The 25,785-nt window shown below is 40.0% G+C and overlaps 1 protein-coding gene across 4 annotated transcripts; it reads right to left on the reverse strand.

Annotated features, from left to right (window-relative positions):
- Window positions 1–6,389: 6,389 nt before the first annotated feature.
- On the reverse strand, window positions 6,390–12,290 carry LOC149818929 (ethylene receptor 2-like). Of its 4 annotated transcripts, XM_089984048.1 has the most exons (5): window positions 11,888–12,045; window positions 10,580–10,749; window positions 10,192–10,420; window positions 8,593–10,086; window positions 6,390–7,389 (listed from the first exon to the last, which is right to left on the reverse strand). In XM_089984048.1, exons 3-5 carry the CDS (start codon window positions 10,324–10,326, stop codon window positions 6,850–6,852), a joined length of 2,169 nt encoding a protein of 722 aa, XP_089840174.1. In that variant the 5' UTR covers window positions 10,327–10,420; window positions 10,580–10,749; window positions 11,888–12,045; the 3' UTR covers window positions 6,390–6,849. The 4 variants fall into 4 exon arrangements, with proteins under 4 accessions (XP_089840174.1, XP_089840171.1, XP_089840172.1 ...); XM_089984045.1 differs by having other exon boundaries at window positions 8,593–10,420; window positions 11,888–12,290; XM_089984046.1 differs by having other exon boundaries at window positions 8,593–10,420; window positions 10,609–10,749.
- Window positions 12,291–25,785: the final 13,495 nt, after the last annotated feature.

A 25,785-nucleotide genomic window follows, 5' to 3' on the forward strand; every position in this document is an offset into this window, starting at 1 on the left:
TGCGCATACTGCAAACTTCCAACTGTTGAAGCATATGAAACAACATTCATGTGAGCCTTCGCAATATCATCATGAGGACAGTCCTTTAAACTCAATTTATCCCCTTTCACTATAGGTGCCAAACCAGAAGAATAATCCTCCATCCCATATCTTTTAAGAACCTTAATGATATAGGATTTCTGAGAGAGGCTAAGGATACTCTTAGTTCTGTTGCGACAGATATCGATTCCAAGGACATAAGTGGCCTCACCTATGTCCTTCATATCGAAATGAGAGGAAAGAAAATTTTTTGTTTCATGTAATAGACTCAAATTATTAGTTGCAAGAAAAATATCATCAACATATAAAACCAAAATTATGAACTTACTCCCACTAGTCTTAATGTAAATACACTGATCAACAATGTTTTCAATGAATCCAAAGTTCGTAATTACCTGATTGAACTTCTTATACCACTGGTAGGAGGCCTGTTTAAGTCCATAAATTGACTTATTCAATTTGCAAACTAAGTTATTTGAGTCATCTATACTGAAACCAGGAGGTTGTTGCATGTATACTTCCTCATCCAGATCCCCATTCAGGAAGGCAGTTTTCACATTCATCTAATGTAGATCTAAATCAAAATGAGCTACGAGGGCTATGATTATCCTCAATGATTTTTTAGTTGAGACATGAGAAAAAGTCTCATTATAATCAATGCCCTCTATCTGTGTGAAACCTTTTGCAACAAGCCTAACCTTGTACCTCTCCACGTGACCTTTAGAGTCTGTTTTGGTCTTATAAACCCATTTACAACCAACAAGTCTAACTCCATCAGGTCTAGGTACAAGATTTCACACTTGGTTCTTTGCCATAGAGTCAAGCTCTTCTTTCATAACATTGATTCAATGTATTGATCTTTCACTTTTAATGGCTTCTGCAAATGTGAAGGAATCTTCATAAATGTTTATGAAATTATTTAACTCTTGTAAATACACCACATAGTCGGGATGGATAGCAAATTTTCGTGATTCTGGTGGACCTCTATACAGGTGCTACAGGTGGTTCAAAATGAGCCTATGTATCATGTTGTTGTTGCATATCCTCATCAACAACCGAATCTAGTTGGGATTGATGTTCATTGATGAGACTTTCTCTTACATTACCCGAAGGAACAATGATAGAAAAAATCAGGTCTTTATCCTTAGCAGGTGTGAAACCTGAATCCTGCATTTCCTCAAAATCAATATTTTGAGACGCATCTATCCCAACAGAATCATTTTCAAGAAATCTTGCTTTATCTGTTTATACTATCTATGGTGTATGAGATGGACAATAAAACCTAAAGCCTTTTGACCTTTCTGGATAACCAATGAAGAAACCACTAGTTGTCCTACGATCAAAAGCTTTTATATGTGGGTTATACAATTTAGCTTTTGCTGAACATTCCCATATGCGCATATATGACAAAGAAGGTTTTCTATCTATCCATAACTCGTAAGGAGTCTTTTAAACAACCTTCGTAGGAACCTTATTCAAAATATATATTGTTGTTCTAAGAGCTTCACCCCACAAGGTCAAAGGAAGGTTTGAGTGATTCAACATCGCTCGAACCATTTCTTTAAGCACATAATTTCTTTTTTCAGCTACATCATTCTGGCAAGCACTACCAGACATGATATACTGAGGTACAATACCTTCCTCTTTTAAAAACCACGCTAATAGACCTTTCTTTTGCCTCGTCTCAGTAAAATGACCATAATATTTGCCATCTCTATCAGACCTAACAACCTTAATAACTTCACCGGTTTGTTTCTCTACTTCTTTCTTGAAGTTCTTAAAAACCTGAAAGCCCTTTAAGTTTTCAGATAATAAGTAGAGATACATATATCGTGAGTAATCATCTATAAAGGTAACAAAATATTTTTCACCCGTATAACACGATGAAAAAAGGCCGCACACATCTGTATGCACTATTTCTAACTTTCCATTACTGCATTTGACGTCTTTCTTATACGTGTTAGACTGCTTAGCCTTTATGCAGTCAACACATGACTCTATATTTGTAAAATCAAGAAATCCGAGGATTCCCTCTTTCGCGAGTCTTTGGATATGTCCTAACCTCTGATGCCAAAGCAGATAGGATTGATCATCCTTTAGGTCACGTTTATTGTCAATCATTGTGTTCTCAATGGAGTGAGATTCTCGAATTTGGAATTTGGTTCTTAATCGATATAAACCATCACACATATATGCAGAACCTATATTCATTGATTTTTTCATAATAATAAGTTTGGAATTTTCAAATTTAAATACAAAGCCAAACTTATCAAGTTTTGAAATTGAAATCAGATTTCGACTATAGGATGAAACATAGAATGTATCAACTAAATCCAATATGAATCCTGACTCTAACACAATTCTGCAGGTCCCAACATTCTTGACATGCGAACACATCCTATTTCCAGAAAAGATACTTCTCTCATGCTCTGTTGGTTCCCTTTTGTTCAGAAATGCCTGCAAAGAGTTGGTAATGTGTACCGTGACACCAGAATCAATCCACCAACTATGCAATGGAACATGGATTAAATTGCACTCATGAGAAACAAATGACTCATTACCTTTACTTTCGAGTCACTTCTTGTACTTCAAACAGTCCACCTTCTTATGCCCATTCTTCTTGAAAAAGAAACACTTTATAAAAGAGCCTCCTGACTGGGATTTAGCTTTCGCCTGAGAGTTTGAACTCTTCATAGTGGCTTTCTTCTGATTCTTTTTTTTTGAATGAGTTTTTCTTTGGCCTCGACGTCTGTTTATTCTTATGAGAGACCATATATGCACTTGGCACATCTTACCCTTCAATCTCTCATCTTATTCAACACACTTGGCCAAGAGGTCATTAAAAGACCACTCATCATTATGTGTGTTGTAGGAGATTTTGAAGGGTCCATACTCAGTAGGTAATGAGGTTAAGATCAGATGAACCAAGGAGTCAGAGATGGCGAATTTCATGTCATTCAATTGAGTCGCAATATTCCTCATTTCCAAAATGTGTTGTTGGATGTGACTGTCACCAGCATATTTCATAGACACTAATTTGGATATGAGCGTACTGACCATTGCCTTATTAGAAATGACGAATTGAACCTCAATGACTCTCAGAATTTCCTTCACTGTCCTGCAGTGAGGAATGTCGTCTCGAATATTCTTAGCCACCCGAGATTGCAAAAGCAACAGGCTAAGTTTGTTCGAGCGCTCCCACTTCTCAGAGGCAGCCTTTTGATTGACTGTACCTTGCTCTGTAAGAGCGGAAGGTTCATCAATTCTAAGGGCCAGATCTAAATCCATATAGCCCAAATTGAATAACACGATTTCTTTTCAATCTGAAAAGTTAGATCCGTCTAAAAGGGGGATATTAGTAGAACTGTCGATAAGAAAAGAACCTGCTAAAACAAGGAACAAAAAATATAAAGACATTACTATTATTGCTCAGACGAGACTCGTGTTTAAAAGGTAAAAGTGAGACCTTTTATTTTCACCTTTTCTGAGACAAGCATAGTTGAGCCATTATCGTTCCACTTTAGTGAAAACGATAATACTCATAGTTGCTCCGTCTCTTCAATTATCAAGGAATTGACTTCAGTTGGTGAAACTAGCAGATCATGTATCCAGAGGCAATTCAGCAATGTACCTTTGGGTACGAACATGTTTCATGGACTGGAATACACATCTACTATCACACCCTGTATAAATTTGGAACACAACGACCTACCTTTAGGTAGAATCGATGTTTCATAAATTCACACATAATCATAATAATGAATCTTAATACGGTCCAAAGAATCCTTAATCAACATGACTCAGATCACTTTGGTGATTACATGAATCAGTCAATCAAGATCTTTTACCGAAAACCTATTCGTATTATGGAGCACGCCCATGCACACATTTTAATGCATGTATATTCATGATATAATACAAGTTCATGCTTCAACTAATATACATAAACTAACTGTCATGAATTTAGTTACAATTCATGCTTAAAACCATCATGCACAACTAAACCAACATAAAATATATGAATTTACATACATAAGTCATGCATTATTTAAAATAAACACTTTATAAAGCATGAAAAATAACAAAACAGGCTCATATGGGTAAAACCCAGGGTACTCAAGTAGGAACCGGTCTGAAAACGCTCTGAACCGATCTAAAACAGCCCTAAACAGATCATTTAAGGGTCTGAACCGGTTCTAAACCTTATGAACCAGTATCAAATATGAATAAAAGTTCATAAAACCCTATAACTGTATGCCAAAATCCATGTACCTCCTTATCTGTATGAAAACAGGGTCTTAGCATTTCAGAACTGGTAAAAAATTGAAAGAAACTGGTCAAAAACGACTTCAAACCGGTCTCAAAAAGGGCTGAATCAGTACATGATACGGTTCAGGCTAAATAGTGCCTGGATCTTGCAGAAGTATGGATCTGGTCCGGTCCAAATAGGGTATGGGTCTAACCCGGTTTGGTCTAAAGTGAACTCGAGTTTGACTTGATCCGAAAAGAGACCCGGGTCTGACTCAGTCCAAAGTGGACCCGAGTTGGACTCGATCCAAAAAGGTACCCGGGTTTGACTCGGTCCTAAGTGAACCCGGATTGGACCAGGTCCGAACAAGGACCCGGGTCTGACCCGGTCTTAAGTGGACCCGGGTTGGACCCGATAGTCCCAGTCCGAACAGGGACCTGGTCTGACCCGGTCCGAATAAGGACCCGGGTCTGACTCGGTCTGAACAAGAACCCGAGTCTGACCTGATCCTAAGTGGACTCGGGTCTGACCTGATCCTAAGTGGACCCGGGTCTGACCAGGTCCGAACAAGGACCCGGGTCTGGTCCTAACAACTTAAAAAATGAAAAACAAAAACTGAGTGTTTCTGTTTTCATTTTACTGAGAAACCGAAGGGTTTCTCCTCTTCGTTGCCGCATGGTGACCCACGTTGTCGTACGGTGACCGACGATGGTCCCCTCCCCCAATGACGTACAGTCGACGACACCCCCAACACTGACAAATCCAGATGGCGATGGCAGCCGGTGCACCAGAGGAGCACTAATGCCCCCTGATAACACCCCAACGGCACCGACAAAGCTGCCGACAGTCGCCCCTGTCGACATATCACCCCACGGCGATCAACCCGATCCACCAGCGAACTCACTTCCGTCGACAGGTAAGGGTTACTATTTTTTTTATGGATTTGCCGCCGGAACAGCCGGTAAATCGGCGATGCCGCCGGGCATCCGGCGATGCTGGCAAGGCCGCCACTACCCCTTCACCTCCCTGGCGAAAAGCCACCAGCCAAAATCCCCAGCCCGACGACTAAAGGGTTTTGGTGAAAAGGGGGTTTTTCAACCCTATTTTTTTCCAGCGACCAGCGCAACAGGTAAGGAGTTCGCCGCACTTCATCGACAATCCAGCGGTCCGACAAAACCCCCTCCTCCGGCGACTCCCTGGGCCGACAGACTTCCCTGCTACCCAACGATGCAGGTTAAACCCTCGACCCTCTGCACACACACACACACACACATATATATATATATATATATATATATATATATATATATATAGAGAGAGAGAGAGAGAGAGAGAGAGAGAAAGAGAGAGGGGGGGGGGGGGGTCGCCTGAGCCAACCGCTGCCGGGAATAGCTGTCGCCCCACGACGACAGTTGCCGTCATCTAGCAACCAATGTTTCCCCATGGTGATGGGCGGTCACTGACTAGAATGGCTCTGTTGTCGGTAAAGGTTGTCGCTCCACAGCGACAGTGGCAGCAAAACGTCGAAAAGCCCTACAGGCACCCATGCGCAGTGAAATGCATGGATTGTGAGCCCATAATCCAATGTTGTGTTTTCTGTAAAACAAACACAAAAAGCGTACATGTATTCGTCATAGAGCGCGTGCAAGGAATTCAGCGTTCTCCTCAGCTAGTCGACACCCACAATAAGCACAGGCGCCTTAGATTGACGGTGAGCATGACCCTATACCATGTAAAATGGATGTGGGATTTAAGTAGGATTACAATTACGAATCTCTCATCATCTCCGTAGTATCCTACCCCCTTATATAATGGGAGAAATAGGCAGTTACGTGAATGTGGTCATAACTCCCACCCACTAATGGCTGTCAAACCGGGTCACCCTGTGGGTTGGACGAGACTCATTATGTCCAACATATGAAGCTAATATTAGCCACCTTGGACAGTACAATACTTGGTAGAAACCATCCTCAATATTGTCATCATCTTTTTGTGGATCAAGTCCTGTAAATGTGTTCTGCATGGTTTCCACAGTCTGCTTGCATTGTGTAAGTAGAGTTTTTGAGAATTTTAGAAATCAGCAGTTCATAATGCACCAAAATTTCACTATTGAAATTAATTATATTTTTTCATCTGAAAAGATAATCTAATGTGTAAATGAACAATGCAACATACGTCTGTACATTAATCAGATAACGCACACAACTATCAGTTTCTACTGGAGACGGGGGTAAAATAGAAGTGAACCAATATAACCCTCTTTAAGGGTATTTGCTCCTCTCAGAGCAAAGATCATATAACATGCTTATGTTAGATTCATTGATCCAACAGCTTCTAATTGATTGGTCTTTGAATGATTAAGAACTTCTCCTCTCCATCTCTCTCACCTTCATTCGGAGATTGAAGGTACCTGGCTAACATGGAAACCAGCAACCCGACGTTACTTGCTTTTCGCCTCAAAAGTTTTCAGAGAAAAGAATCAGTGGCTTAAACCAGTAAAGCCATTGGGTTAGCTGCTAGAATTTTTGCTCTCACTGCAAAACGGAAAACAAGCCGTCCTCTCAAACAATTGGACTCCCGTGGTGGATGATTCTAGTGAGCTCATCACCCATGGCATCCAACAAGACTGGCTTCCTTATAACCCCATTTATCCCAACCTGCAGACACTTCTCCTGTATGTGATCATCAGAACTCGCAGTCAGGGCAACCATCAATGGCCACATACCACTGGTTTTCCTGACTCTCAGAGTAACCTCAAAACCATCCATTCCTGGCAGGAAGATGTCCAAGATCACCACCCGGAAGGGGTCCCAAGGGTTGCTAAGACAACCAAGAGCATTGAGACAGTCGAAACCAGATGCCACAACCGAAACTCGGCAGCCCAATTTCTCCAACATCTTGCGTGTGGCTGCACGGTTGGCACCATCTCCATCGGCAACCAGAACATTGAGTCCTTTAAGGACGGAATGACTAAGATGCTCAGAGGATCCAGGCTCACGTGTTATCAGTGTTGATTGCTGCAGTCGTAGCTTCAGCATCAGAGTCATGCTCTCTGCTGGGCCTCTTTTATCTGAAACTACCCATATGTTTCCATGCATTCTCTGCATGACAGAACAAGCATAACGGAATAAATATGGAGATACATACTGAGAGTTAATCATACAAATAAAATTGTTTATTTTTGACCTCAGGCTACAAGACTGAATTTTAGTACCATCTTCATCTTGTAATCCAACAATTGCAAATGAAATATTATGACACAGTATCTTGTAATAACGCGTTGGATCCACTTGTTCATGCTGAATGCCAATGCATCAATGTACACAAATGATTGTTCCAAAGTCTGAACCACAAACAAAAAACCTATTGGAATAAGACCACCACCAAATGATAAAGATACAAGAGAGAGCAATAATTCCAGCTATTTCTTAGATTAGGATAATTTTTGTGTCTGTAAGAGAGAAGGTTTAAGGATGGCATAGGTGGTCATGATCACACGGTAAACAGAAAATTGCAACTTTTTGATTGCAGAAAATGCTGCTATCAAGCCAATTGTCTTCACAGTAATAATCAATGACATGCTAAATCAAGCAACTAAATTGAGGGGGACACATGTCAACAAGGCATCAAGGAAGAAGGCCCAAGGATGCCTTTTGATCACTGTTCCATCACACACATACACACACAAAATGAAAGGAATTGCAGATTTTATGACACTGAAAATGCTACCAATTAGCTACGTATGTCAATGTAACAAGCATAGACATGTCAAACCATGAAAATCATGTTAAGCTGGTGGCATTCATGTATATTATGACAGTAAGCAGTAGAATTCATAGTCCTAGAGGCAACAATGGAAACAAAATACCATCCCTAGTGATAAATGAGTTATACTGATAGTTGCTAACATTAAGAGAAAGGTTCCTATGTAGACAAGATATTCCAAGTTGGTTTTCCTTTTTTCTTTGTTGTCTCCTTCTGAGGAAGGACACTTAAACCATCTATTTTCATAGAACTCCCTGTATTCAAATGCCAAATTGCCAAAAGAATCTGAAGTCGAGTAAAATGCTTGAGGTTAATGCTAAATCAAGCAAACATATGATGATCAGTACAATTAAAAACCTCAAACTCACATTCTAAACAGTAATTTGTGGCATTAACATGATATATCAGGAATTCGGACTGATCAGTAACAACCCAGAAAAAACTGTGAATTTTGTATCTTAACCAAAGAAAAAAAAAAGAGAAAAGAAAAGCAAAAAGAAAGAAAGGCAAAGTGCCATGGGTGATGATGCAGCTCATACCTGAACAAGCTTTTTACACATTGTGAACCCAAGCCCCTCGCGTGGACCTTCTCCACTGATGTTCCTTGTCAACCGGCTTGATTCAGATGATGATTCATTGCTTATGCTGCTCTTATTCATAAATTCGAATTTCACATACACATAACCATTGGAGAGTGACTCTGACTTCCATGGTGACCACCTTGGTTCTTGGTTCACCTCACTCTCATCATCAACAGAAGCACGAAACAAAATCAAGCCCTCTCCATGGCCACAACTTAACATGTTTCCAACCATATGCAATATCACCTGAAAAATTCGTTTTTCATCACCAATCACCTGATCTGGCACAGATCTTCCAACCTCAAATTCAAAACCAAACCCCCTGCAAGTACACAGACACTTTGCCAAGGCTGTCACTTCCTTGATCATGGTATGCAGCTGAAATGAGTGCAGCTCCAGAGACAGCCCACCATGATCAGCAGTTGAAATCTCCATCACATCATTGATCAACTTTGAAAGGACGCTACCTGTCTTTGCCATCATATCTACAATCAATCTCTGATTAGAATCTAGATTGTCAAACTGAATCACTGACAGCAAGCCAGAGATGGTGTACATAGGTGTCCTCATACCATGACTCATCACCTTCTGAAATGAAACCCTTGCTTGGCTGGCCATCATAGCATTTCTTCTTGCCAATTGCAGTGCTTGATTTTGTGCCTCTAGCTCCTCTCTCATCAACTGTGATTCCTCCAAAACTGCAGCATGAGAGAGAGCAACAGCTACCTGATCGGCAACAACCTCCACAATCTCCAACTCTTGGTCACTCCAAACTTGTGAATTTTCACCTGGAAGAACCAGAACAAGAATAGCATAACAAGCCTCGATCAGTTCAGGGGTTCCACCCTTGAAGTTCGAAACTTTCAACATTGGCATCCTGATGGCAGCAACGCCTCCCTCAGCCACCAAGCCACAACTGCTTGCTGATGCAAGTGCTGAATCTGGTGTCAAGATCTTTGCCCCTTTTGTTTCCCATATATATCCAATATCTGGGTCGTTAATTGGGATAGAAATTTTTAAATTCCGGTTTTTGAACTCATACATCAAATTTATTTCAGTTTTTTGGGCATTTGGCATCCAAACTGCACAATTTTGAAGTACTAAAGTCTTTGAGAGCTCAACAAGAGTAGTGTGCAAAATTGTATGACGATCGAGTGATTTCCTGATTTCTTGTGTAAGCATCCGGACATGCCAACTCGTTTCTTCCTGTTTCTTCATCACCCCCACCTCCCTGTCAAGCTCCCGAGTTTTCTGCTTCAGAAAAACTTCGCGAACCTTCACTCTTAGTAGTTGAGGAATAAGGGTAACCAGGGTAATGGCAGTTGCACAGGACACCAGAGCAGTAAGCAGTTTGAAAATGGTAAGAAACAGCATGAGATGGAAAGAGTGCGGGGTATAAGTCCATACAGTCAGAAGGTGTGTCAACCCACAGAGAACTATAAATGCTCCAAACTGAAGAATCACCCATTTAAACGGGATAATGTTTGAACAACTTATGAAGTACAGAAGCTCAAGAGGGATTGAGAAATATGCCAAGGCTATGAAAAAATCACTCACTTTCTGGCATTGCAAAATGCTATCAATCCCCCAGAGGCTATCATCATAGCAATTGCAATGGGAAAACTCCCCACGGGCAACGGAAACAGACAACAGGACAGAAGTCACTACAAGACCCTGCCCTAATGTTAACATTGCATCAATAAGAAAATTTCAAGCGGGAGGAAAGAAATGCACGCATAAATCTTCCCTTTCCATCAGAAGTTTTAAGCCCTAGAAATCCAAAAACCTGCAAAATAAAACCCCAAAATTTCATTTCCGTTTTTATTCCAGTGGAAGCAAAGTAAAATCATAAGAGCAATGACAAACTTCTAAACCAAGTAAATTTGAAACGGTGAAGATTATGATTCTTCCAATCTATACAGTATCAGATATATTTCATGGGTACCTCAGTTTAGCAGCAGGATCAATACCTACATCTCAACAATTTGAACTTGTGATAACAACTCGCTTTCATGATGCAGTCTTCTTGCTTAATCCCATCATGACAAACAAAAGGAACTCAAAAAATGGCATTCCTGATATCCCACAATATTTTCAGAATGACATTTCATTCACCTATATTAATAAAGTGAAAACAGGTAAAACGCTATTAGGCTCAAAAACATGAAAAACTAAACCAACAAAAACTGAAATATCCAACTACAGAATAACTATCAAAACGCTAAAAAGTAAAGAAGGTCCAAATTCCTAGGTTCACCATGGGCAAGAAAAACACAAAACGTTCATACACATTGAAAATTAAGTTCCTATGGTCAAAGAGAATCCCACATTCTAATAAGAGAAAAAATCTAAACTATCAAACCAAGAAGATAAGAAGCAAAAATGCATCCAAACTTCTAAAGAATCCATATCAATTCCATAGGGAATCAATTATCCATCATTTTTTTCCAGTTTCTTAATCTCAAGCTCCCATTTTTGGACAAGCAAGAAAACCAATAAGCCAAACCGGGGCCAATAGTTATAACCAGAAAATTCTGAACAGTAACACAAGGAAAGAGAAACCAGCATTAATCCAACAGTAGGAGATTCGATGGGTTTCATGAGACCAAAAACCTTTTAAGATGGCTACAGAATCTAAAGCATAATTCCAAAACTTACAGTCCAGAAAAATCAGTGGAACTCAACTGAGACAAAGCTCAACCTCCCTAGATGAGCATTAGAAACAAATCCAACTTCAGAATCCACTCAACTGATAAGATCAAGTTTTGAAGTAAAACCAACTTCCCAAGCTTCTTAGCACCCAATTTAATCACACAGGAGATCAATCCAATCCAAAAATCCTATCTATTAGGGTGATGATATTTCAGTTCCCTACCTTCAAGCTCTTAATTCTGAGACATAAAAGGGCAAAAATGAAGACCATAAAATCCATTCAAAACCTAAAAGCCCAAAAAAGAGAAGGAACAACTTCCCAACAAAATCATCAACTCTGCTGTCCAACAGAAACAAAAGAAACCAAAAAAAAAGGAAAAGGAAAAGGGAAAAAACCAACTTCCTATAATACCAGAACAGACTCAGATCCAAACTTTTGACACCCAATTCAAACTTCAACAAAAAACAAGAAAAAGGAAAATAAAAACAAATAGCTCAAAATCCCAAAACGAAAAGAGGACATAGTCCTACATGAATTTGGGCCCTCTGAATGGATGAACCCACATGATAATACACAAGAAACAGCAAAACAATAACTCACCCGAAAACCCATTTCTGCCATGGCAAAATAGGAGCCATTAACTCCCCAAGTCGACACCCTTATCAAACCATTCTGATCCATTTAGTTTACAAAGACTCAGCACACAATCACATGCAGAAGAAAAGAAAGCCTCTTGCTTTTGTTGGCTTTACACAAGATGGTCTCTCTCTCTCTCTCTCTTCAAGATAGAAACTAGCGAATGCAATTAGAAAAAAACACAGAAGGGTTTATTTAAATAGCAGAACTAATTACAGTGAGGGAGAACTTGAAATTTTGAATCTGGCGGTTAAAAAAGTAATTGGCTTTCATTCGTGAGCGTCTGCACTTGGGGAAGTGAAATGAAGCGAACCTAGACATGGTTTCCTGTTTCCTCTCTCTTTGTTGTCCCCCCCACCCCCCACTCTTTTCTCCTTGCTTGATGTGGACTTAATCATTTTGCCCTTCACACTGATGCCTATGACTTTAGGCCCACTGTGTGCCAAAAGGCCCAAAACTCTAATTTTCAAAGGACACATCATTAATGCTTTTCCTTGTGCTTTTCTCTTAACTCCTCTGCCATCAGGCAGGTAATCACAGACCAAAAGTTTTCCTCCACCAGCCCAATGACTAGTTTCTTTTTCTTTTTTTTTGTGAAAAGGTAAGCTGGGGTTAGGCAGACCTTACCAATTATTATACAACTCTACCATTGGGGTTTGAACCTGCAAAGTCCAACACAAGGTGACGTGCACAGGCTGCTCTACCAAACAAGCTGAGCCATCGTTGGTTCTTTTCTTCTTCTTTTTTTTTTTTTTGGCTGATGCGAAACTCTAGCAGAAAACCTCCTTTGAGAGGTAAACTCCAATGGGGTCACCCACACCCAAGTCCTCAAAGAGTCCACCAGTTAAAGATACCTGAACACTCAGTGAGCATCGAACTTGGGACCAAGGGGTTAGCATATTCTCTCCAGGTATTAACTTGCAAAATGAGAGAGAGATTGTTTTGTTGTTGAATTTATATTAATGATAATAAAGGTGGTAATGATGGATCATAATCTCTTTAAAGTAATAGCAAATTGCAGACAGCTGCTAAACTTGTTAGCTATTTGTAGAAAACCTTTACACATTTGGATGGTTACATTTTTCACATTTACCTAAATAATTCACTCAAATTTCTGAATTTTCCTCAAAAGAAAGACTTTTACCTAAATAAATTTTCAAATAAATATTGGTCTTTTTTCTAATGTTGAGGAGGAACCCTAGCCCAAAGCAAGGAAAACTCTTTGTTAAACAAACCAACAATGAGATCATTTTAATCACTTTAGAAAGTGCTTTTGAAACATAAAATTATGAACATAAGCAGTTAAACGTAATAAGCTAAATTTTGACAGGTTTTGTGAATAACTAATAAGTTTGGTGGTTTTTTTTGTTAATTTCTCAAAGAAAAGTTGCCAACCCAGATGGCCATCACATTTAAAATGTTTAATCATACAAAAAATTTTGCCAGCCCGGAATAACAGGGGCTTGTGAATATGGAAGCTCCTTCACTTTTGGGGTTAAATCACATCTAGACAAAACCTACTCATTGAAAGACCAACAGGGATCCCTTGTTTGTTAGGAGCAGATAGTGCACGTCACTTTGTAATGGGACGTTGCAAGTTCAAAACCCATTGGTATGAGTTGTATAACTGATGGGTTCTGACCCCGTCAGCTTTCTTTGTAAAAAAAAAACACAGTTCAAGGAACATAGATCACACTCCATTTTAAAATGGAGATGAGGTGACAGTTTATTGGACTCGATCCACAAGAGACATTTGCATCAAGGGCGCACTCGTCCAGGATGAGTCCCCCTTTGAATGCAGTTGGCCGAGACGCAAGAGTCTGGGGTTGGAAGGTTCAGACTTTTGTGTCCCGACCAAAATGGAACACAAGGCACTCTTGTGTTCCATTTTGAGCGGGACGCAAGAGTCCTGCATTTGATGCGAGATGTCGGGCCCACAATTGCACGACGCAACCGTTCTGACAGATGATTGTACGCTTGAAATCAAACGCCCTCTATGTAAGTTCGGGTTGGATTATGTGCAATCCAAATGGGGCTCCGGTAACATCCTATTTCGTGTTTTTGCTTCATTAAAAGCTTATTCTATCTCATCTAAGAAATTTGAAGACAAAATGGCCTACTGAGGACCCTTTTGTCCCCAGGCTATGCCTGTCAAACACATGACAACTTGTCAGGAGAACTGTTTCGTCCTGCATTTCAAACGCACCGAACAATAATGATAATTAAAAAACTGCAATTACACATTAAGTTTACCAGCACCCACTACCACTACCACCATGCCCTTGTTTGGGTGCAATTAATTTACAAACTATATATTTTTATGTTTTTTTATCGGCAAGCTGGGGTTAAGCAGACCCCCCACCAGTTATACAATGGTAGCATTGGGTTTTGAACTTGCAACGTCTCAAAATAAGGTGACTTGCACTAACTGCACCTACTAGACAAGCAGAGCTCCCGTTGGTTATGAATTTTTATGCTAAGAGTGCGTTTGAATCGCAGACGCACGTGGATAAGATGCTCTAAAACGTTCATGCATGTCCCCAAATAAGACAGGATGCACTGTCCTGTCCTGTCCTGTCCTGTCCTGTCCTGTCCTGTCCTGTCCTGCCCTGCTCACGCACCCCAAAATTGTTTTTGTATTTTTATTTTTTGGTCCTAGAGTGTTCGTTCTCCGCTGTTCCGTCTTGCGGTAGAGGACGGAACAATGGCGAACATCAAATAACCGTCCGCTGAACACACCAACCTGCGTTTGCGTGAGGGCACAGACACGCGTGGGGCCCACGCTTTGGTGCTTCCCGCGGACAAGCGCAGACCGGAGATCAAACGCCCAGCAATGTACACAAAATATCTGATCTATTCAATGCCTATAAGTCTAGACCTCACAGTCACGTGAATGATCATGGGTTCATCTCTCTCTCTCTGCTCACATGCAATCACATTGCACGAAAGATGTGCTGCTGAGGCAACACCTGTCCTAACAGTGTAGCCTCACGTTCTTTTTTGTGTCGCACCTGATCCTATGACAACTGTGTCTGTGTGTATGTGCTCACGTGCATGTGTCTGAGTGTGTGTGAGAGAGTCTCTACATAGAAGCCTTTTGGGTATCAACCACTTGAGATTCAGGAAATCAAAGATGGCGATGGATCGAATTGGGATAGAGGAACTAGGTTCCCCATTATGGATCTGGATTTGGGCCAGCAGTGTCCTAACTTTGCCAAGGTCCAAGTGGGTCGACCATCTTTATGCACACTAAAATAAAATGGACGTTATGATAGCTTGTTTTGTTGAGTAATAATCTGCTATATTTGTGAGGCTGTTATGGGTATTGAATCCCCATTATCATTGGAAAAACACTGTTCCACATTTTGAGAGAATTTCATTTACTCCTCCCCCTCAAAAACTGATAGGTCCACTGGTCCTCACCAGCCACATCTCTTGCTCTCAATCAGACAACCACATTGGTCCCATAGGAAACCTAAGTTAAAGCTGCAAAAGTGAGTGTATGATCTGACCTCCGGCAATCAGAAATACCTTGGCTACATCCTTATGTGGCTGAGATGTGGGTTCTCAGACTGGGTCACAACTGACATGGGGTCCACCAACCATGTGGGCTTGACATAATGAGTGGTCCCACCGACCTTGCCGTGAACTTGGGTCTGGTTCGGATACTAATGTACGTTACCAAGGGACACTGTACCTAAGCATACGAATGTCATCATATGTGCACATGGAGAAATTTTCATTTGGGGGGCCAATGTTTTTTACCCTAATTTTACAAAAATAATCCTCATATTTCTGAATTTCTTGACAGGGGCATCTGCTTTCCAGTAAATTGCCAAACACAGATCTACCTTTATTATTAGGTTGAATTTAATTAGCAATAAAACAATTGGCTTAGTTGGAAAAAATTGTGAAAGTCGGTCCCCGATAGGCCTGCTAAACGAGTTGAACTAAGCGAGATTAAAGTGCTCAGGTCAATTTTGGAGGAACCCGGATCTCAAAATAGATCCATGTGTTACTAGAGAAAATACAAGTTCATTGCATCAATTACCTAAAGTGGATTCACTTGGTGTTGCCCCATATCCAAGCTCTAAGCACCATCCACTTGTGTGGGACCCTTCATCAGGATATCACATCATCTTAGACATTAAGTTGGACCAACGAGACCCACTACAAGGGCACCACCTCATTACAACATTGAAATGACTAATCTACACTCCTATCCGATGATGTTGACAAATCTGAACCAAAATCTAAAGACCAGTTGGCCCTTGTGGGGCCCACCGAGAGAGGTTGACCTCTCCTCTTTTAAGGCCTAGATGGACGTGTAGGAGGGTGTTTATGAGGGTGCTTAGGTACTATCTAGGCTCAAATAGGTGTTACCTCTTAATAGAGTGGGAGAATCCAAGAGGTCACTTAGGTTTATCTCATTTTAGCCTTTTATTTATGAGAATCGTGTACCTTATGAAAATGTATTAATAGCCTCCCTTGTGCATATATATATATATATATATATATATATATATATATATATATATATATATATATATATATAAGCTTGTAAAATCCTCTTTTGAGCATGATGAAATGAATTATAACTCTTTCTTTCTCTCAAAAAATGTCTCATGCTCTTCTCTCTCTTGTGGACGTCTCTCTCTCTCTCCTTACAATAATGAGTCCCTACCCCCTTACTCATTCATCCTTTTGTAAGGGCTCTTCTCTTCATCAACTTAAGGTACTTCAAACCTTGCTTAACTACATCAACAACGTGGAGGAATCGATTCAACCCAGTCTTGTACAAAAAGCCTTGGTCAACCTTGAATAGACCAGGCCCTTCTCCAGTCTTAGGACACTTACCCTAAAATGTGTAAGTCATTAGAACCCTTATTATAAGTCTCTATCAATCCTTAACCTCTCTAAATTCCTGACTTATCCATAATTTGTTTGATAACTAAGATGATTTTTTGTCAGACTTGTAAAAATCACCTATCCTAAACCATTAGTCATTTGGACTTGAAACTTGGACACAAACACCCTTAGAATATCTATATCAGACCCTAAAAAAATCAGGATTTTATTATATCTTTGTACAAAGATATTGACTTAACAATCTGGGTCTGTTTTACCCAAACTTAGTCCAGGCCGTAGAAAATTCAATCGTGACTTATAACTTGTTTGACTTTTAGTTCCCCAAAATACAATTTTTCTGACCCTAAAATTTAACACGTTCATTCCTTAAGTGTCTAGAACCATTCACTAATTTTTTAGTTTTTTTTTTGTCACACCAATTGGGTGTAGCAGATTTTTTACCAAATCTTGTTAAAACAAGTCTACCCTGTTACTTGAATTTACGTTTTGACTTAACTCTGAACCTAACCTAGCCAATCTTGTAACGCCCCAAAATTTTTGACTTATAAAATTTAAGAAAAATTTGAAATTTTAATAGTCAATCATTTTTAAAGTTAAATTGAGAGTTTAACGAAAATAATAGTTTGAAAAGAACAAGTCGACGAACCGTGGGTGGGTTATAGGTGATTTTTTCATCAAACAAATAGAGTCTCCAAATATCTTGGATTTAGGCCCGCATTTCTATATATTCATTAAAACTATGAAAATCCAAAATAAGGTTTTATATAAGAATAGTGTTATATAAAAGTCCTTGTACAAAATGTTCAAAATATGTTTATGAGCGAACAATTGAGAGAATGAATTCTTGATATCATCGCGTCATCGCTCCATCCCTTGTAATATTTATTTAATCGTCACCTATATCCCATAAAATGAGTTAGACTCATGAAAGCCAGGTAGGTGCAATGATATCAGACAAGACAACAAGACTAATATTTGCATTATCATATTTCAAAATGTTAGATCATACATAAATGAACGAACCGTGAATTGGTATAAGCGATATATTATTTCTAGATTAAAAAAGCAGAGTGAAGATCATAACTTTGTTTCGATAATTATCTACCTATGGATACTCACAGGATAAAAATCATAGAAACAACTAAGACCATTCAGGAGTTTATTATTTTATGAGAATTGATGACTCAAATGATTAGCGGAGTCTGATCTAAAGGGGACAATTTCTAAGACTAAGAGAGAATTTTTTAGTGATAGAAATAAACAAAAGATGCATCCTAACTTCTACAGAAGTTGTGAAATTTGTCACCTAGAATAATAATTGGTAGTTCTATCCCCAGCCATTGCCACTCGAGGAGCATAGTTGTTAACAACTTTGTCTATCGAAAGTTGTACCCCATATCCTCTCTTTTGATAGAACTGAATAATGAATGGGTGTGTCAGATCTTCTTTTATCCAACAATTTATTCAACATGCTCTGGTCCTTTAAACCAAATTGAGCATCTTGCCTGTGAAGGCATTGCATGGGATTATCTCATAATATTGTGCACTAACGCGCATCGAGGTTTGTCATAAATCTTTAATCATTTATCGGCGTACGAGCATGTCGTGCATGTATGATAGTACCACTGAGATGAGAACTAAACTGGTTTCTAAAAAAAAAGACCAACCAAACAATCTTGAAGTTTAAGATTTCTCAAACCTCAGGTAGTAAGAATATGAAAAACTGTTCACTCTATATAGATATGTACGTATATATTTACATATATCTGAAAGCATTGTTAGTCAAAAGACCATCATACATAAAGTAGAGGTACGCGAAACTGCATACCTTAAATAAATGCTCGCATAATGTAGATAGAGTAAGAGTATGCAAAATTGTGCATTTTGTATAGATATATACATATATATTTATATGTATATGAAAGCATCGTCTGCTAAAAGACCATCATAAATAAAGCAGAGGTACGTGAAACCGTGTAACTTAAATAAATACATTCTTTCTCTCTCTCTTTCTCTATCTATCTATCTATCTATCTATATATATATATACACGTTTATTAAAAATGTTCAGTTGTCATCATTATATGCATTTTTCCTACCTCGAAGATAGTCTCAATGTTTGAAGATTCTGAGCATAGGTGTAAGCTTGCTCGTGCCTCGTAAAAAGTGTCAAAAGTATGAAATCTTGTCATTTGCAATATAGTGGGCTTAAAAGGTTTTTATCGCATTGCGTAAAACATGAGGATAAATTCTATCTTTGGTGAAGAGAGGCGATTGTGGCATTGCCAGGTTGAACCTCTAACCAGTTTGAGCAGTATGGACTAAGCCGGCCTATCAAGGCTAAACTTGAGTCAGCTTGGTTCTGGAATGAACTGAGTTGGTTCCGTTTGACCGAGCCAGGCTCAGTTTGATCAAGCTGGGATCAGTTTGACATAGTCGAGCTTGGTGACTCAAAAAGGGACCGAGCTGAGCCAAGTAAGAGGCAGCCTGAGGCTGTCTCTTGATTGAGCTAAACATAGTTTAAGTAAACTGAGCTGGGCTCAGATCAAGGGAGAACTGGAATGGGCTTGATGTTAGTCGAGCTCAGCTTAGCTGCCCCTGACAAGGCTGGCTCCGTGAGGTCAAACCGGCTCGGCTAGCAAGCCAAGCTGGGCTTTTTTTTTTTTTTGAAAATGGGGCCGAGTCGAATAGCCAAGCTGGATCGGTTAACAAATTGAGTCGGGCTCAGTGTCTTTGTAAACCAGGTCGAGTCGGGGGACCAAAGAGCCTGCTGTGACTCAACTTAGTTGGGCTAGCAGACCCAGCCCACTCGAGGCCCTGACTGAGTTGGGCAGGTGGGGCTTGACTGTATCGAGCCCACATCTACCCACTCGAACCCCAAGGGGTTGGGTGGGCTCAACAAGGTTGAGCCCCCTCCTTCCCTAGACAGGGTTCAGGGTGAAGGTCGACAGAATAGAGCCACCACCCTAGTGCTGGTGCTGCAGGCTAGATAGAACCTCCTTCCCTAGGCAGGGTTCAGGGCGGAGGACGACAAAACAGAGCCATCACCCTAGTGTTGGTGTTGCAGACTAGATAAAACCCGAGCCTTGCTCGGGTTCATGCTTACCGGCCACCACTACTGGGTGACCATAAAACACTGAAAAAAGGGAGAGAAGGGCACCGCCCTTCCCCGTAGTTGGGTCACTGCAACACAGTAGCTGCCATGGGAAGCTACAAGAAAGACAAAGGAAGGGGAGGGTGACGACAGCGCCGTCATGCCCTCCTGTGATCTTGCCTCCGACGGAGACAGAGAGAAAGAAGGAGAAGAAGAATCGAAGAGGAGGGGGGAAAGAGACCCTCAGTTGAGCGACTGTGGGTGGCGACGATGCTTCCCGCCGACGGTGGTGGTGGCACACAAAGAGGGAGGGTGAGAGTTCTGAAAGAGAGATCGTAGAGAGGGAGAGAGAAATCAAAGAGAAAGGGTTGAAATAAAAGAACCGAACCCCTTAGGGCGAAGCAGGTTATATGTTCCCCCTCCAAACAGGGCATCTCATGCTCGGGGGTCCCAAAAAGCACCCCGTATTTAAGCCTGTGTGTCTCGTATCCCCATGTTTGTCAGCATTAATTAGCATTGGAGTTTGATGCGATTGCAAAGACTTAAGTACCCTCTCCTCCATTGGTGCCAAAAAAAATAATGATTCTAGAAAAGGAGTGATTGTAAAGACTTAAGTGCCCCGAAGATGATTATTTAAGACCCAATCTCTGCACTGCAGGATTATCCGAGAAAGAAATCTCTCCTGAAGGAGGCCATGAACATCAACCCTCTCACTCTCTCTCTCTCCCTTCTCTTTTTGCTTCTGTGCACATCTAGCAGAAGATCCTATATTGCTCCATCAAGCACCGACTGACCTGCACATTGACTGTTGTGGAGCCTGATTCAGAGTTTTTACCCTTACAGGAGGAGGGTTTGGGGGCTCCTCCCAGCGTGGGTAGCATCATTCAACTAAATGAGTTGTGGATCCTGATTCAGAGTTTTTACCCTTACAGGAGAGGGGTCTGGGGGCTCCTCTCAGCGAGGGTAGTATCATTCAACTTGAATAGTTGTGGAGCCTGATTCAGAGTTCTTACCCATACAGAAGGGGGGGTCTGAGGGCTCCTCCCAGCGTGGGTAGCATCATTCAACTTGATGAGTTATGGAGCTTGATTTAGAGTTTTTGCTCTTATAGGAGGAGGGTTTGGGGGCTCCTCTCAGTGTGGATAGCATTGTTCAACTTGATTTGTTGTGGAGTCTGATTCAGAGTTTTTGCCCTTACAGGAGGGGGGTTTGGGGGCTCCTCCCAGCGTAGGTAGCATCGTTCAACTTGATTCATTGTAGAGCCTGATTTAGAGTTTTTGCCCTTACAGGAGGGGGTCCGGGGGCTCGCCCCCGACGCGGGTCCCGTTCCGCAGTCAGTAGGCGGGGGTCCAGGGGGGCCGCCCCTGCCGTGGGGCTCCGGGGGCAGCACCCTCCTGACCAAAAAATTTTGGGGCCTTGTATAATTTTTTTATTTTATTTCTCTTTTTTAACTATAAAAAAAGAGCAATAAAGTGTTTTGTTTAATCGTGGGGCTCATGTTTCCTTCGATTGTTTCTTGCTCGAGGTTTTCGTAACACCCCTTCCCACGATTTTTCTATTTTTCTTTTTCTGTTTCTTTCCCACAATTTTTTTAATGACTCTCCTACATTGATTTTTAGTGTTGTCGGGTCTCCAACGAGCTCCACAGCGATTTATAGTGTTGTCTGGCATTTCAACAACGATTTGTAGTATTGTCAGGCCTTTCTACAACAATTTATAGTGTTTTCGGGTCTCTAACGAGCCACACAACGATTTATAGTGTTATTCGGCCTTTCAACAATAATTTATAGTATTGTCGAGCTTTCCTACAACGATTTGTAGTATTTTCGGGTCTTCAACGAGCCCCACAACAATTTATTGTGTTATCTGACCTTTCAACAGTGATTTGTAGTGTATTTCACAAATCACTATAGCGATTTATAGTGTTTTTGGGTCTCCAATAAGCCCCACAATGATTTATAGTATTGTTGGATCTCACTATAGTGATTTATAGTGTCTTCCGCAAATCACTATAGTGATTTGTAGTGTTATTTAGTAAGCAAATCGCTACCCGAATTAGGACCAACTTGTCAGGGTCATATCTCCCTAACCGGAGGTCATATTTCAAATCCGTAAAAAATAGTGCCTTTGTTATTGAGTCTAGTTTATTCCTGTAAATTTTCAGTGATTTATATTGTCATTTCATTCTCCATTTTAACTAAAAACTAGACCCCTATTATTCTGTGTTATTTGAGTTGCACAACACTATAAATCGCTTGACATCCACATCTTGATTCCGGCATGCTCCTTGTTGGATTTCCCATTGATTTCTTCCAACCTTGCTTGGAACAAACATATGTCTTTCTCACCATGACACCCTGTGCATTTTTTGACCAAGAAAACCTTCTCACACTGAAGCCAACTTTTAAGGCATAATCATTATAAAATTTATATGCAGCTTCCTCATTATTAAACTGCATTCCTTCTACCGGAACATAGTCAAATATACTTCCATGTACATTCCCAGTGCTTACACTTTTGTAGTGTTGTGCAACTCAAATGACATGGAGCATGCCAGAGCGCCGGGGGGGAGCCCCCGGACCCCCCTCCTGTAAGGGCAAAAACTCTAAATCAGGCTCCATAACGAATCAAGTTGAACGATGCTACCCACACTGGGAGGAGCCCCCAAACCCCCCTCCTGTAAGGGCAAAAACTTTGAATCAGGCTCCACAACGAATCAAGTTGAACGATGCTACAGTCAGTGTGCAAGTCAGTCGGTGTTTGATGGAGCAATGTAGGATCGTCTGCTGGATGTGCACAAAAGTAGAAAGAGAAGGGAGAGAGAGAGAGAGAGGGTTTTACAGTGTTTTACGGAGAAGAAAGAAGAAGAAGATGACGATGAAAAGTTCAAACAAACATTTTTGATGGCTCAGGTTCATTTTGCCGGATGACCATCGGATCGCCAGATGACCATCGGATCGTCGGCTAAGGTTCGTTTCGTTGTGTAGACTTTGAAGAGTCAACATCATCCTCGACTTTCTGGATAAAGGACATGTTTGTCCTTTTTTTGAACCGTTTGTTTTCCTTTTTTAAATAAAGGACATTTTTGTCATTTTCTCAAACCGTCGTTTTATGGCAAGAATAGCAAGAAAGGGTACTTAAGTCTTTGCAACCGAAGCAGACTCCAATGCTGAATGATGTCAACATACACGGGAATACGAGCCCCATGTGCTTATATACGTGGTGCTTTTTGGGACCCCCGAACACAGACGTGGGATTCAATGAATCATCGGGGGTAAACATACACCACCCTCTCCCCCTAGGGGGGTTTAAAGAAGAAAAACATGTGGAGTGGGGTGAGTCGGCATAAGGGGTTGAATTTGATTGGATCTAACCTGAATCCAACCCAATTAAGTGTGTTTTGGGTCTATGTTGGATCCAACCCAAGTCAAAACCACAAAAAGGGCTCAGTTGGGGGGAGGGGGTGGATTGTGTTGAGTCCAATTGAACCCAAATCAATCAATATATATATATATATATATATATATATATATATATATATATATATATATATATATATATATATATATATATATATATATATAAGGGATGTTTGGATTTGGATATTATAAATATTCAAATAAAACACAAACCTAATACTGTGATTTAAATATTGGATTGTAGTTGGATCAGATTCAACTCAAAATCCAATTCAAATTCGTGCATTGGTGCTTGTGCTCTTAGTTGGTTTGGGTCCAAATGGACCCAAACCCCAATCATTTTATGTGAGACTCATATTTGTTTCTATTGGATCTTGGATTTGAACATAAGAGTTCAGGTAGTTTGATTTGTTACCTTTATCGATATGGATCCCTATTTGGGTCTAAATTATTTTTGAGATTGGATCTTCTCTTTAACAGATCCAATCTCATGCCATTATGGTTTTGCATATTATGGAACTCTTTAGAGATCCGACTCTGAATTATTTTGAATCTGAACTAGATCTACTGAATGGATCCGAGTTCTCGTTATGGGGTTTTTAGATTTTGGATACCATACTGGATCCAAATTTATCTTAGTGGATGCTTCACATCTCTAACGTAGTTGGATCTAGGTTACATGGGGTTTTATGATCCTGGTGGATCCTTTATTGAGATCCAGACTCATAACTAGTTTGAACATGCTATACCATTTTAACATTCAAACATTCATCGATTTATCCATAGTCAATGAATTTCATAAAAATATAAAAAAAATCAAGAAAATTTTGCGGATTTTACATACCTAAACCCATAAACCTAACCCAAGCCCACCAGAATGCATCATCAAGCTTGACTCATTATTGTGGTGAGCCAAACCGAGTTATAACTTATAATGAGCTCGAGTTAAACGAGTGAAGTTTGAGCAAACTTGTTTATAAAAAAATATATATTGTTTTGGAGTTGGGAGAAATAAGATTAAAAAAATACATGTAAAATATGTGCAAAATATATTTAAAATATATTTCCTACTACCTAGCCAGCTTCTTCGAAATGGACCCGCCTATTGTTCATATTCAGCTAGGGGTGGGCAACTGGCCTGGCAGCCCGATGAGCGAAGCCGACCTGGCTCGCCATGAGCTAGGTTTGGGCCATGATTTTAGGCTCAGACCCATTACCGGGCCGAAATTCAACCCGTTATATACGTGGGTCGGGCTTGGGCCAACCCGATGGTTTCGAGTTATTTATTAATTTTTTAATAATATAAAAACTTTAAAAATTAACTATTACATATTAACTTCGATAACTATTATTATTTGCCTAATTGGTTGCATGGGAACCTGCTATTTGTTAATTATTATTATTTACCGAATTAGTTACACTAATTAGGAATTAGTTGCATAAAAACTTTCTATTCTCGCACTAACCCATAATGTGAGTCAAGCATTTATGTATTTTAAGATTGGGCCCGCTTCACGTTGGCCCGTTGTGCCGGGCCATGAACTTTTCTTCAGCTCATTAAAAACCGATCCAAAACCCGACTCATTAATAAACGGGCCGATGCCCACCCCTATATTCAGCTTTTCGATCCTATTTTAAGAGTTTGAACTAGTTTTTAACATGAGCCGAGCCGCTCTGGTTCACGGAATCACCGTCAAGCAGGGCCCATTGCAAAAGTTTCATTGTACGGCAGGTGCTATGGTGGATCTTAATAGTAGAGGGCCCCACTTAAAAGGACAAGGTACCCTTACCATTGTGGGTGGCAAGGACGCATGAGTTCCAAGAAACAAATTGACAAGTGGCTTAGTGGACGCTACCATCCAAAACTCGGAATCCATAAACATACCAAATTTGTTCCTAAGAAACATTCTTTGTTTGTTTGGACAATTTTAGGGAAAGGGAATCATCTCATTGCTAAGACTTTTTAAACTTTTTTTTTTCTTCTTAATTTTGATAGATGTATTCCTGTACATTAAAATCAAGCATTTAGGACACATCTGTACGGTGTCATAAAAAATTATGAAAAAAAACTTTCAATAGCAGCTACCACTTTTTCTCTCTCTTTATATATATATATATATATATATATAGAGAGAGAGAGAGAGAGAGAGAGAGAAAGAGCTAAATGAAATATGTTAAAAGAAACATGCTAAATGGATTTTTCTGTTCTTTCTGTATTTTTTTCGTAGTTTCAACCCCATAAATGTATTTGGCATGATAGATTTATGAAGAATCCACACTTAATCATGTGTTTTTTTATTAAAAAATGATATTTGAAGCATAAAAACTTTATAAATATTTTGGACCATTGATTTAACGTTATGAAAATCCATTCATGTGTCGAACACTTCAAGAGTTGACACCTATAAAATCAAGTACATGGATCACATCTGTACATTCAAAATTTAAAAATAAAATTCAGACCATTGATTTTATGAGAA

This window comes from Nuphar pumila, chromosome 13 (assembly GCF_984573655.1).
Source record: "Nuphar pumila chromosome 13, dmNupPumi1.hap1.1, whole genome shotgun sequence".
In the NCBI taxonomy this organism is placed as follows: domain Eukaryota; kingdom Viridiplantae; phylum Streptophyta; class Magnoliopsida; order Nymphaeales; family Nymphaeaceae; genus Nuphar; species Nuphar pumila.